Genomic DNA, 15,538 nt, shown 5'->3' on the forward strand with positions numbered 1-15,538 from the left:
TTTTTTCTAACACTTTTGGAGATGAATTGGATGGCTAATTAAAAGGGGTTGCGATCCAATTGTTCTCGTCATATGCAAGGATGTCTGCAGATGTAATTCAGTGTGTGTTTTGAGAAGTTGGCAGGCAAATTGGCCCCCTAAAGGAAAAGGGCTTTGGGGTGTTCATTACAACTACAACAGACTAGGCGTTGACAGAAAACATGACAAGGAATTTGCTACTGAGCGTTGTGGTGCCGCCATATACAGTAAGCGTAAAAGCACTATTTCCCCAACAGTCTTGATTAATTGCCATATCCTGCTTTTTGCACAAACTGATTGAAGAGTGTCAAGTCAAAGTAACACCCAAAGCTCTGTTTGCAAAGCTACAGACAAACACAGCAATTATTTTGATACTTCACCCCGCACAAAACAGTGACAGATGTCCTTTGTGTTCCTTGCATCGCTTTGCTTACTCATTTGCTGGCACTTCTCGGGCTAACCATATTTAGGAGTAACGCTCCTGTGTGTCTGAAGAGAGACAGTTAGGGTTTCTGAGGTTGTAGGCTGTAACTGTGATGCATTTCACTGGCTGCTGCATTGCAGAGACAGGAAATATTGATCTGATCAGGGAGAAATACAGTGACTCACATCATGTGATCTTCAGGCGCTCTCTTTGTATGTGACAGCTGAACGATACAAAGAAAGACCCCCATTAAAGGCCTTCGCTTGTCAGACATGTGACCCAACATGAGAGAATGGGCTTAATGTGCATGGAATTTTTTTTCTTTGCGCTTGTTTTGGTGTTCGTAGAACATTATTGCTTTTGCGAAGGCATAGCCTCCACCCCAAAAAAGATACATTTGTTGTGAAATAGACCTCTTCAAGTAGCACTCAAACTTTAAAATATTCATTTGTGCAATGCTTTACATATGATTGGTTACATTGGTTACATTACAATGAGAACACTAACGATGTTATAACATGTGTAATTTTCACTGTTTTGGTACATCTACACCAAAATTGTCAAACATTTAAAAAAATTAACAGTAGTTAATGAGATAAACGATATGTTCAAAGATCGTTAAGAATGTAAAGCACTTCTTTTGTTAGAGTTTTGCGATTATTAACCACAAGTGTTTTTAACAATTATTGAATGAAGGTCTCTAGAAAAATACATTTTGAAGGACCACCACCTTTTCTGCCAACACTGGCTCTTTCTTAATTACTTTTATTTTCATAAAAATATTCATCACAGGTAGCAGTAAGTATGGTAATGGTTTTATTTCATTTGAACATGCATCAGATTACAATTGAGTGCATCCCATAATCAGTTCACAGTTCCACATGTCCAAAAGGAGTAGGAAGAAGCAAAGCTTATTAAATCCTACCCCTCCATCTGGTACTTTTACAATCAGTAACTGTTACATTTGTTCACTTCCTGCTTTCCTAATATAGTTTAAGTTTTTTTATTTAATTTTATTTTTGTCACGTACCGAATTATGAGGCGATATGACCATACAATGACATAATGTGTACCATAGTAAGTGTCAATATAGTGATATATATAGCACATCATGACTGGTTCAAGACTCTTCATCCTTGTATTTAGCAAACATCCACTGCTTGTATTGTTTCTTGAATTGGCTCATCGTAAAAGACCACTTAATCAAAATTATATGATCAAAACAAATGCATAAAGTTGGGCTAATAGTTTTACATGGAATACCAGCCAACTAAAAGGGGAAATGAATTAAAAAAAATACTGTGACTACTAGGAAAGCAATCTTTGCACACAATTCCCAACTGGGGACAAACAAACAGATTGCTCTATGGCAATCCCTTGGGTAACAGGTTAAACGTTCCCCCTGGGAAGTCAATGTAATGTTCCCATAAGTGGAGTGGAAATCTGTGTGTGTACAAAAACTCCAGGTCAGGCACCAAAAACCCTGCAGGTCTGTGAATGCATTTGAAAGATGTAATGCGTGAGATTTAGCCGCCTTAAGCAAGGGAAACAGTGCTCACTCCCACGAGGTTAGCTAAGATAGGATAATAGTTCATTTTAACACAAGGGTGTGTTTGGGTCTGGGTGAAGAGAAAATGATTCTTATTCTCATGGCCCGTCTATGACCCTGTTGCCCATGTTTCTGTGTATTCCTTTTTGTGTCAACCCCCATGCCCGGCTACATTCTTCACTCTCATCTATGTCTCTGAATGCATCACCAACTTTGCGCCTCTCCCTGTCTTTTTCACTCTACTGCTGTCGCTTACTGTTGATTTCCCATTTCGCCCACTGTCTGGATTATTCACTGTTTTCTACTTGTTTGTTGTCTCTGCTGCTGTTCCCAGCTCTGATTTCTTCTCTTTCTCCATGTCTCTCCGCTGCTTCCACCAGCAGATGATGGACGCCCTCGTATTGTTGAGTGGAGAGATTTTAAGATCTGACCACCTTTTGGCCACAATGAGATTAAACCAATGAGTAATGCTTGAAATGTTTTTGATTGGATCCCCTGATTTCCTTCAGTCATTATAAAATATTATCTCCCTCCGACCCAAAACTTTTCATCTTGCAAATTGGCATTATTTTTCGTTTTCACACATAATTGTGTATGATGTGATCAGGTTTTGAGGTGTCACATGAATTGACCAAGCAGTACAGTTCACTTCATCTTGCCACATTTTGTAAACCCTGATCTAGGGTGTGAAAGTGACGTAAATAGTGGGACATAACAGTAGTACACAGTATATAGACTATTATTTAATTCCATGCAAAAAAAAAGTAAACAAGAAAAGCATTCTGACAAAAGATGCCCAAAGATATGGATCAGTTATTCGTCACAACTTTGCAAATGTTATCATTCATTGTATTTTTAGGACACCAACATGGAAGAAAAAGACATGAACAGCAACGAGGAAGAAGCAGCTAAAAAGTTTGGCTTAACTTTATAAAAAAAAAATTCAAAAGGAGTGCTTGAACATTTGCAAGACAATGATATCATGCAAAGGAGGGTGCGCCATCAACATGATTAATGTTCACACATTTATGGCGTACAAAATACACACTACTCCATCTTTGACGCCCTACATCGGACTTCCTCTAAGCCTGCGATTCTCAATTATTTCTGTTCTGACCCCCCCAAGGGACAGACATGTTTTCATACTTAATATAATATCTATTCATTTATCTGTACTGTACACACTAAATGGAGAGCATACAAGCTGGTTTCAGTTGTAGTCTGAATACAAGCATATTCAAGAGTCAAATTGCATGTGGAGTACTATAAATCTGTACATGTTGGCAGGTTTGTATTAAAATGAAACCCTCGCAATGGTATTATATAGATTTCTTGATATTTAAATACTGGTTGAAAATAGCCCTGTAAAAAATTCATAGTAAAGTTAATAAATCATTAAACGTTGGTTCAAATTAGGGTGATAACCAGACATTTTAGCTTCCTCATTTAAACCATGCACACAATTATGACCCTGCCTGTTAAAGGCATCACGAGCAAGAATTGTTTGGAACTAAAATTCATTCATTCATTTATTCATTTTCTACCGCTCAACCTCACGAGGGTGCTGGAGCCTATCCCAGCTGTCTTCCTACGAGAGGCGGGGTACACCCTGGACTGGTCGCCAGCCAATCACAGGGCACATATAGACAAACAACCATTCACACTCACATTCATACCTATGGACAATTTGGAGTCGCAAAATTAACCTAGCATGTTTTTGGAATGTGGGAGGAAACCGGAGTACCCGGAGAAAACCCACGCATGCACGGGGAGGACGTGCAAACTCCACACAGAGATGGCCGAGGGTGGAATTGAACCCTGGTCTCCTAGCTATGTGGTCTGTGCAGTAACCACTCGACCTAAAATGGAAGCAAGGAATCAACAAGGCCCAACATTGAACATCACTAGCCGATGCCTGATGAAGTGTACACAACAGTGAGTGTACACAACAGCCTTTCTTTTAGCTCACTGGCTAACACTGCTCGACTGAACTAGCTATTCCACATGTAGGTTTACTTTGAAATAAATTGCTACATTTCAGAAAATGTCGAGCGCTTGTTTTGGAAATGGCGTTCAATTTTTTTGTTGTTGTTTGCTCATTTCTCACTATATATCAATCATACAATGATGACCACAAAAACCCAAAACACAGTTTCCCCCTCCTTGCTCATCCAGTCAATAGTCAGAACACAGCCAGGATGCATTCATGGACTTCCAAAAAGTAGATTATTTTCAAAAACTTGCATTTCCCCACTCTGGGTTTAAAAACCTATGCAAAGGGACCCACAACAACGAGGCTGAAGAGCCACATGAGCCTTTGGAGTCGCAGGTTGCCGACCCCAGCACATAGAAACTCAAAGATATGTACTTAGCTGAACAGTACTGCTTGGTGACATCATGATTTTAGCTTTTCTGTGTCCGAATTTACATGGCTGTATAAGAGGCCACTATCAGAAATAACGCACAGTTGTAATCCATTAAAGGTGCAACTAAGGCTTTTTTGTTCAACAAATAATATTGAAAGAAAAAGTCTTGAGGAATATAATATATTGTTAAATATTAAATATTAAATATTAAATATTAAATATTAAATATTGTTTTTCAGATGATAAGCAATCTTCTTTGGAGGACAAAAATCTCAATGCCTGAACAAATTAAACACAACAAGATAAAAGAAGAGGGTCTTGATAACATTGGTGAATCCTGTAATGCTCACCTTACCCCCTTTTTGGCTGTTAATGCCCCATTTGTGTTTTTCTCTTCCGGAAACTCTTTCTATATCTTCCAGCATTAATTTAATTGATCCACCTGTTCCACACCTCTTGCCTACTTTTGTTTGTTTTCACTTACAGTTCATTTTACCTTATCTTTCTTGTCCCCCTCTTTTTCAGTGTGCTGTATTGTGGCTTATTTTTATTTCAAGCTATTCTATATGACTTCTTCCCTTGTCTTCCATTATTACCATGCAGCTGGTATTGCTATATGTGCTCCATGTACCGTTAGCGTAGCCATCACTTCATCCACTGCATTTTGAGAGTGATGAAGGTAAGGAGCGTGGGTTCCACTGGGGTGGGGGGGTGATGGCGCTCATGTCAGCAGAGGTTGTGATGAATGAATACAGTCAGTGGTATTGCAATTACCGTGCTTCATTCTTTAACTGACACTAAAAACACAAACACTACATTAACGCTTTTAGGAAATTTCCCTCCTGACAAACGCAGTTAAGAATGTTCTCCTGACAAATGTGCACATTACAAATAACATATGTCGCAATAACCTGCCAGAGAAAAGGACAGCTCCATCCATCTCAAAGATATTACACTTCCTTCCGTTCTCTATGTCGGATCATGGAAGGAAGAATTTACTTTTTGCTGTTTGGAAGAAATTCTGACCCCTTTTTAAGACACTTAATGACTTAGCATTCCACCAAGACATGTACAGTATAGGATTTAATGTAAGAGACACAATCTATAAAAATGTGCAGAATTCCCTCATCACGAATATCGCATATGCTGACATTTAGCCAACCATTCCTCTGCTCCTGTGGTCCAAACATTTTGCTCTCTATTGTATTTCTGTTTGTCCAAATTTGTCAAGATCCCTGACGTTTCGTCTTTTTGAATCCCCTAGCTCTGCATTTTTTCCAGTCGATTCCCTTTTTCCTTTGCAATTCCTCGTAGTCTTAATGAAGTCATTTCTTTTCCGTGTTCAAATTAGATTTTCTTCTGTGTTTTGTAGAACCATGAAGTTTCTTGAAAAGGAGAGTGGACATCAACAGCGCAGGCATGGCGTGAAAACCCACAAGAAGAAGATGCCGCTCTACTGTTTGTTCGTGTTTTCTCTACCCATCATTTTGTTTCCATCTGGTTTACATTGAACTACTTATCACGGTTCTCATTTCTGGATTGGATTACCGTGTCAGTGCTTGGCGATGGTGATTGGCCAGTTTCTGCAGGATCCCGCTGATGGATCATCTTAATCACTTAAGCTGGAACCCATCTAACACTCATTAAATGCTGCATTTTGCTTCTTTAGCAAATACATGCCACCGTCTATTCCGCAGGCTATAATGGATTATTTCCAAAACAGTGAAAAGCACATTGATATGTCTTGACATAAAAGGGATACAATATATAAATGATCTCATTGTTTACTGCAAAAATAAGGAGAGGATGCTGACAAAAGACTGGCTGCCTTTAGGATCGCCCTCAACTTGGATCTACAAATGCTCAGCACCGATGTTTGCATACTGCATTAACTGTCTAACTGCAACTAAACATGACGGGTTCTGATGGTTGCAAAGTCATCACCAATCTATATTTAATCACGTGGTAAAATGCAACATTGGCAGATGAGCTTCTCCCCAATGGATATGAACTTTGACCCGATCCTCGTATCCAGTGGTTTGTTCTGCAAAATTCATACCTAAAGAGACATGACTTGACTCTTGGAGAAAGAGGATCCGGGACCGGACGAGGGAGATGGATTCAAGATGTGTTAGTCATTTGACACTGAACACTGGACAACACGTGATGGGTCTACCATGTTTTGGACCAGTCTGCTGATTCCGACTGGATTGGACCAGTGAGGACCTGACAGACCTCAATCACCCTCTCACACCATCGCCTCTGAACCAGGTGAGTAATATTAAAATTAGCCTAATAACCCAAACAGTCAGGCAGCCAACCGAGAAGCTGTGTCACCCAAAGACCCAGGCATCTTAATTAGTGTTTCATACGGTCACCCACTGACAGTCACCCTGGCCTTCCACCAACTGGGTCTCCCGCTCCGGAGCACACCAACATTTGCCTTTGTGTCCTCCTAGAGTGATCGGATGGCTGCTGCTTAAATGCCATTTAATTGCTGCCAACTACACAATTAGAGAGTCACTCTCGCTAAACAAAGTGTTTTATTCTACATACTTCAGTGACAGTATCTCAACAGGCAACAAGTAAAGCATCACACCTTTGTTTTGGCTCTTTTGGTGTTTGACTCACATCTAATTTCAGAGAAAAAAGAAGAAAGGGTGGCATGTTGGCCACACAGTCAGGAGATCAGGAAGACCTGCGTTCGATTCTCCCTTTGCACGCGTGGGTTTTCTCCGGGTACTCCGGTTTCCTCCCACATTCCAAAAACATGCTAGGTTAATTAGCGACTCCAAATTGTCCATAGGTATGAATGTGAGTGTGAATGGTTGTTTGTCTATATGTGCCCTGTGATTGGCTGGCGACCAGTCCAGGGTGGACTCCGCCTCTCGTCCGAAGTCACCCCGCGACCCTAGTGAGGATAAGCAGAATGTTTGGTACGACACTTTGTGATTCAAAATCCACGGCTTCACTTGAACACAGTTTAAAAAATAAAAATAAATAAATAATGTTGTAAATAATGTTGGTTGAGGGTGGCACGGCGGACGAGTGGTTAGCGCGCAGAGACCCAGGGGACCAGGGTTCAATTTCACCCTCAGCCATCTCTGTGTGGAGTTTGCATGTTCTCCCCGTGCATTTTCTCCGGGTACTCCGGTTTCCTCCCACATTCCAAAAACATGCTAGGTTAATTGGCGACTCCAAATTGTCCATAGGTATGAATGTGAGTGTGAATGGTTGTTTGTCTATATGTGCCCTGTGATTGGCTGGCGACCAGTCCAGGGTGTACCCCGCCTCTCACCCAAAGACAGCTGGGATAGGCTTCAGCACCCCTCGCGACCCTCGTGAGGATAAGCAGTAGAAAATGAATGAATGAATGAATAATGTTAGTTGAATACAGCCTACTAATAGTAAAAAGAATTTGCATTTATATGCAAATGTTAAATTTTTTCATCTTAGATTAAGCATTTGCAAGCATAAAAATGATACGTATGTCTTGACTACAACAGTCATCCACTGGTTAGCGCATAGTCTGGAGTGCTGCTGGCAAGATGGCGTTCATTGAGGGAAATATGAATAACAACATGTACTGTGACATTCTGAAGCAGAGCATAATCTTCTCCTGTGAGAGACGCATGGCATTTTTCCAACATGATAAGAAGGCCAAACACACCTGCAATATGACAGGTGTCTTACTGAAGAAGGTGAAGGTGATGGAGTGGCCAAATATGTCTCCAGACCTGAACCCAATTGGGCACCCATGGATCATCCTCAAGCAGAAGGTGGATTAGCGCAAGGTGTCTAACATCCACCAGCTCTGTGATATTATCATGGAGGAGTGGAAGAGGATTCAAGTAACAACCTGTGCAGATATGGTGAATTCCATGCCCAATAGGATTAAGGCAGTGCTAGATAACAAGTGATCCTCGCATGAAATATTGATTTTGCCTTGTATTCTTACAATTGTATGATTGCATGAAAACATCTTTTGGAATTAGGGCGAAAAAGATAACTTTGCTTGATTTTACCCTGCAGCCACTTACTATCATGTAAACCCAAGTGATGGAAAACATTACAAGACGATGTATTGACCTTTTTTTTAACTCGTTTGTCATTTAAAACCAGCATTATTCTGTTATTATTCAAACAATTTATGACAACAAGGAAAGTATGTACTGTCCAGTAATAAATCAAGCTTTTCTTTAATCCTGAAGAGGCACTGAAGTGTCGCGCGTCACTCTGACGATGATGGTGAATGACTAATGCAAGTTGTTCCCACCTCACTGACCGGGCACCTATGTCACTTTCCCCCTCCTCTTGTCTGTTTCAATCTTCCTCCTTTCCACCCTGGGCAGCAGTCATAAGACAAATTCTGAAGGTTAAATTCGATTCTCATGATACATTTTAGCATTTATTATTTTAGACCTTACTATTAAGTTCCTCAATAGCCATTTTGTGTTTTATGAGAACTGTTTACACACAATTTGGAAAACAGGGACCCATTGCTCAAAACTAGAATAAGGGATTAAGCTGGAATATCTTGGCTATCCTGACTCAGTCTATTCATGATCGTGTTGCACGATTAGTGGGATTAGTGGGATTTCTGTAGACTTAGTCAATAATGAATCCACTGCCCACTACACATTGTTATCACATTCAACTACACCCACTGTCATTATTTCATTTCAGTCATTGTAGATAAATGATTTTAAATGATCTTGCATCTTCATCCTTTCTCCAGCAGATGATCTCTTTCTCTCAAATTGGAGGTATTGATCATTAAAATTACCTGCTTTAGTGACCAGCTGGAAAGAAAACCTGCTGTGTCTTGGTCCTCCATGGCACAAGTTTGAAACACCTGATTCATTATATAATTTACTTTCCCACATGATATACCGCATATACATACAAATACACACCTACAAGACAGGAGAGTTATGCAGTTATAGTGCATAACTTGCCTTGTATATTTCTTATTTCGCCTTTAGGTTTTAAGTTGGTGTGTGATGATTTTAGCCTTCTTTATCAGATGACACCGTTAGTCATTACTCAGTTATATTGCTCCTGCCATTTCCACTGGGTTGACAAGCTCGCATTCTATGATTTTTCAATACCAGAAAATATTCGGGCACCCTTGTTCTAGATACACAGGTCAGTGTGCGATTTCTTGGCTGCATCCCGTCTCTTCATTTAACCGTCTGATTGCACTCCATTTGATAGCCTCCATCAGACAACCGCTCCGCAACATTTAAAACTCCCATAAGTCTTTGGCCTAAATTGGATAGTGACTATGGATATGTAAATTATCATTGCAATCTCAATATAGAGGAAATGCACCATGTGTTTGTGTATATGGGCTGCATGACACAACAGGACACATCCTGTGGCAGAGATGCCTCTGATGTGGCCATGCATACATATACTGAGTTTGTACCCTGGCGGGTGCTTTAGTCACACACATGCGCACTTGTACAAACTTGTTGTACAAACCTACAAATGACCTTCGGCTCTGTGACCCACAGGAGTTACACACCATTTTTCGTGCATGTGCTCACCCACAGCCATCTAACCTGAGGGGATGTCAGATGGGTGTCATACTTGAGCGTTATAACATGAGCAACGCCTGAGGTAAGATGGGAAGAAAAATGCCAGAGAGAAAGGGGAAATAAAAAAAAATGTTTACATGCCTTTCACCAGGATAAAATTGCTGGGTAATTAACAAATATGCAACACAAACAAACAAAAACAGAGTATTCAGAGAACAGACCTCTGCTAAGGGCAAATAATAATGTCATTGGTAAATGTATCCCTCCCGGATTTGCAGCTAGTTTACTGCATGAAAGGGAAACAGCAGGGCACAGCAGCACAATAATGAAATTAAAAAAGATGTTTTGAGGGGATACCATTTACAGATTACGTACACATGCAGTACCACAACAGGTCAATATGGTCCCTCGGTGTAATATGTTATCATGAAGTATGGCTTTATGAACTGAACTGTCATGCTGAAAAGTGGAATATGGGTGAAAAGCTGTTGCATGATAAGCAGCTTTATTTAAATGGAAATCGTGGGAAAGGAGGACAGGAAGGATTAGCAAAAGGGGGTGGAGGACAGGAAATATAAAGCAAAGAGTAAAGAAAGAGAATAAGATAAGGCTGCAAGAAAGAAAAATAGAGGATACAAGGAGGATAGTGGTCAGATGAGATGAAGATTAGGAAAGGTGTTTTGTTCAATTATGCGTCCCAAAAACATGGACTTAATACATTGAATAAATATAAAATTATACTATATATACGTATATATAATATATATATTCAAACTTACGCTAAAGCAACCTTGATAGAAATGCTAATTTTCTACCAGTATTGAAAAATAAAAGTTTAAAAAGTTAAAAGTACTGTTGGTTCCAGCCCCGACCCTGATGCATGAATTACTGCAAAGTGTGATTCCTTATTTACAAATTGAATATTTTTGTAGTTAGAGCATAGAAAACCTATTTACGACCTTCTTAATATTCATCCATTTTCTACTGCTTATCCTCACAAGGGCCGCGCAGGGTGCTGGAACCTATCCCAACTGGGATAGCCAGCCAATCACAGGGCACATATAGACAAACATTCACACTCACATTCATACCTATGGACAATTTGGAGTCACAAATTAACCTAGCATGTTTTTGGAATGTGGAAGGAAGCCAGAGTGACCTTCTAAATATGTTTTTTTTAAATTATTGAAGACCTCTAAACCCCCAAAACACTCCTATACCTCGGCCTTTACATTCATATTGTCTAATATAGTAGACATTATCAAAGAAAATAAGACATCCCGGACATAAATTGGACTAATGTTGGTGTGTGCTACAAGAAATGTGTTCCGAACATGTGGAGGACAGGAAGTGATGTTGGAGTTTCAGAGTTGAGTTTCATCGTGTAGTGATTAAGGCCATGGCAGTATCCTTTTTTTACTATGATAATGATTATAATTATTAGTGTGCCTGTTGTGAGATCATCATCAAGAGTGGTGTGTATGTCTCAAACCAAATATTACTGTACCATTACTGACACCTTGTGGCCAGTAGAGAGTACTACACATCATTTGTAGCATCTTTGAATGCATATTCTGAATGCCTTATATTTGTGTTTTAGTTTTTTATTTTAGGCAAAAAATACTTATCCATATTTTTCTGTAATAATAGGCCACATTCACCGGCAAAAATGTTTTGTAGGAAAAACTGTTTTTTTGTGAAGCCACAAAATTTGAAACGCAAAGTGGAGAGGGACATCTGTGTACACCTACTAAAACATGATCACTCTCCATTGACCTCTCTCACTAAACATTTCTCCATGAAGTCGTCTGTTTTGGGGTTGTCTTGTGTGGGTGGTAGACAATAGCTTAGTGCTGATTCCTGTGATGATCTGTGGTTGGATGCTTTACATTTAAAATATTGATTCAAATGGTGATGCTGTTTATGTCTTCATGGAGGAAAACATGAGACTGGGAGGCAGTGTGCAGTCATTGAATATTGGCGTGTCAGTGCTCTCTAAGCATATTTACAACATTGCAAATAATACTGCTGAATGCCGTTTTGGGTGTTATTTAAATGGGCCATGCTGAATTGGGGCTGTGAAAAGTAGGTTTACCGTACATGTTGTTGTTCATCTTTCCTTTTGTTGCAGACTCGATCCCAGACGAAGTTAGGGCTCGAAGAAATAAATTAGTGTCAAGTATGATGAGGGAAAGGTGCAGAAACAGGAAAGGCCAGTAGAGGCTGACGATTAAAAAAGACAAGAAAATGTAGACCCTGACAAAAATCGATTGCAGAGGCAATTGTGTGTGAACCTCGGATGAGACTGAAACTGTGAACATCTAACAAAAGAAGACAATGTGTGGACTCCTAATGTTGATGAGTAATGAAAGGCCATACAGATTCTAGCATTACTGGGACAAAATGAAATACTGTAAAGGAAAAAAAAGCAGTTAAGATGGCCTGAGCTCGCAGTAAGTGCTCCATAGCATGTGCGCATACAAACTCGATGACGTGATTGAAGAGATTGTGGCCAATGAAGCAACTTCCGTCAAAGTCAAGGCTGTAATGAAAAGCTGAATTTGAAAAATAGTTGGCCGTGGTGAGAATGTAAATTAAGATCAATCAAGATCACAGAGAACTACAGTAAACCCTCGTTTATCACGGTAATTGGTTCCAGAACTGACCCCATAAGTGAATTTCCACAAAGTAGTTTTTATAAATCAAATAAGTGTCTTGGTCCTCCATGGCACGAGTTTGAAACACCCGATTCATTATATAATTAACACTTTCCCACATGCTATACTGCAGATACATACAAATAAACACCTACAAGACAAGAGAGTTATAGTGCATAACTTGCCTTGTATATTTCTTATTTAGCCTTTATGTTTTAAGTTGGTGTGTGATGATTTTAGCCTTCCTTATCAGATGACACCATCAGTCATTACTCAGTTATATTGAGTAATGACCTCCTGCCATTTCCACTGGGGTGACAAGCTTGCATTCTATGAATTTTCAATATCAGAAAATATTTGGGCACCCTTGTTCTAGATACACAGGTCAGTGTTCGATTTCTTGGCTGCATCCCGTCTCTTCATTTAACCGTCTGATTGCACTCCATTTGATAGCCTCCATCAGACAACCGCTCCGCAACATTTAAAAGTGGTTAGCACGGAGGCCTCACAGCTAGGTGACCCAAGTTCAATTCCACCCTCGGCCATCTCTGTGTGGAGTTTGCATGTTCTCCCCGTGGGTTTTCTCCGGGAACTCCGGTTTCCTCCCACATTTCAAAAACATGCTAGGTTAATTGGCGACTCCAAATTGTGCATAAGTATGAATGTGAGTGTGAATGGTTGTTTGTCTATACGTATGTGCCCTGTGATTGGGTGGCGACCAGTCTAGGGTATACCCCGCCTCTCACCCAAAGACAGCTGGGATAGGCTCCAGCACCCCTCATGAGGATAAGCAGTAGAAAATGAATGAATATTTTCATAGTTACAGCATAGAAAAACTGTTTACAATCTTCTTAATATGTTTTTAACATTATTAGAGACCTCAAGACATTAAATAACACCCATAAAGTCATCTTTAGACTCCTATTGCCCAATATACTTGATATAATCAAAGAAAATAAGCCATTTAAGACATAAAAATTTGTGGCTGTGTGTGTCGCAAGAAATGAATTCGGGATGTGTGGAGGACAAGAAGTGACTTTGATTTGAGTTTTGTTATGGGTTACAGTCTTAGTAGTAGCCCATGTTATTATTATGACGTGTTATTATTATTGTTGTTATGGTGATTATATTGTTATTATTGTGACTGGTGTGCGATAACCTTATTCTAGTATCTGTTTGATAAAAATGACCAAAACCATAACCAAAATGAACCACACACAAAAAAATGCATGTCGATTAATGTCTATTGTTTTTGTCTTTATCTCTTGCAGGCGCAGAAATCAGCCATGCGTGATAAAACAGATCAGCGAAGAAAAGACAAAAGCAGGACATCAATTTATGTTGCACCTTATCAACCTTTTTTTAACCCGTAGCCGCCCATCATAATTATGACTGCTGTTGCTGAATATTCTAACGTGAACAACAAATGCGGTATAAGAGAATATGGCCACACATTGTTTACAGCATTGTTTGCAGTGATCTCGGCTCAATTTACACCTTAATCACATCATTATTCTTACGATGCATTGGAGTGTGTGCCCAGCATGAATTACCTCACATCTCATTTTGTGTTTCAGGAGCGTTTCATTTGATTTCTCTGTTCGAGATGTCCATTTATACTGTTTGTTGAAAAGAAAATGCTGCATGTTTCATACTGTCATCTCTTATATCATTATCATGCTGTGGTTCAAGTGTCACAAAGGTGGGATTTATAATTACTAAGTACCATCTTTGATGTGTGCCACCTCGGACTGAACAAAAAAAAATAGGAAAATATGTGATCCTGACTCACATTAACATGCCGTATAATTCATTTATTTAATTTATTTATTTTCGGAGGGGTATTTTATATTACTATATTTAATTTTAATTGTGCTGCATGACAGCCGGCACTTACTGCTCACTCTCTCCAACCCCCGGTGAGCCTCGCCAGCCAGGGTAAAGCAGAACAGGATATTGATAATGATAATTGTGATTTCTTTAAAATGTAAGTACATGATCCCTGAACATGGTGTATGTGTGTGAAATCATGACTCTTTGCAGAATCGTGCAGCCCTACATGTGTGTTTCCATTGATATCATAATCATATTAGCCATCACCATCATTACAGATCTCTGCAGACTGTTTGGGAAGAATAACTACAACACCCGAGAGTTACACCCCCTTTTATTTTAACCTCTCGTGGAAGAGATTTGCCCAAAAAGACCATATTCTTTATGATGAAATTCCCCTCTGTGTTATTTGCCCCCACTTCAGTCTTTATCTTTTGTATGTGTATATAAAACAATTTAAAATCGTATAGTTTTGTACATGTAATTTTTATGGTGTGTGGATATTTTTTAATAAAAAAAACAGATTGTGGACTTTCCATTGGTATAGCTGCTTTAATGTGTGTTTTCGAGTCATTAATATGAAAATGTGTAACTTTTACATGAATCAGGTTGAAACAACAACTGATGCCAGATTCTGGAAATGCAGTTCATCACACAATAGTATTTCAATTTTTTGCAAAGTTTGATAGTAACAGTCAGTTTGCAATATCCTGGATTGCACAGCAAGACGTTGAGGTAACATCCTGATCGAGTCAGGTAAGGTTGCCATGTGTATTGATCAGGGACTTGTGTTAAGTTTGTTAATATAGTTTGGTCATTTAGAGGATAACAATAATACAGTAAAGTCTCGTTATATCAATATCGGTTATAACGAATTACTGCTTATTACGATACTATTTTCATTTCCCGGCAAATTTCTAGTCTTTTATACTATACTTTATACTTCTATAGTATAGAACAATGTCGAGTGCATTATTGCCCACTTTTAATGCAGTTCGGCGCAGGATCGGATATATCGACAGTCCGGTTATATCGATATTTTTTCCGACTCCCGACAATATCGATATAACGATCATTTCGGTTAAAAATACTTCTTAGTCACAATTTTTGAGAGCATTCTTTTATAATACCTGAGAAATGTTTGTGGG

General features: G+C 39.3%; 1 protein-coding gene across 3 annotated transcripts in view; it reads left to right on the forward strand.

Moving 5' to 3' along the window:
- The window catches only part of LOC131134281 (leucine-rich repeat and fibronectin type III domain-containing protein 1-like protein), a 144,032-nt gene extending 129,115 nt beyond the window's left edge, over window positions 1–14,917 (forward strand). Inside the window, exons 10-12 of one of the 3 annotated variants that reach the window (XM_058079380.2) lie at window positions 2,372–2,455; window positions 5,730–6,628; window positions 13,829–14,917. In XM_058079380.2, coding sequence (XP_057935363.2) covers window positions 2,372–2,421 — 50 coding nt within the window. In that variant the 3' untranslated portion in view covers window positions 2,422–2,455; window positions 5,730–6,628; window positions 13,829–14,917. The remainder of the gene's footprint in view (window positions 1–2,371; window positions 2,456–5,729; window positions 6,629–13,828) is intronic. The other 2 variants (XM_078792956.1, XM_058079381.2) reach the window with 2 other exon arrangements.
- The last annotated feature ends 621 nt before the right edge of the window (window positions 14,918–15,538 follow it).

This window comes from Doryrhamphus excisus, linkage group LG8 (genome assembly GCF_037039965.1).
Source record: "Doryrhamphus excisus strain RoL-2023G ecotype Guam linkage group LG8, RoL_Dexc_Guam_v1.1, whole genome shotgun sequence".
Taxonomy (NCBI): domain Eukaryota; kingdom Metazoa; phylum Chordata; class Actinopteri; order Syngnathiformes; family Syngnathidae; genus Doryrhamphus; species Doryrhamphus excisus.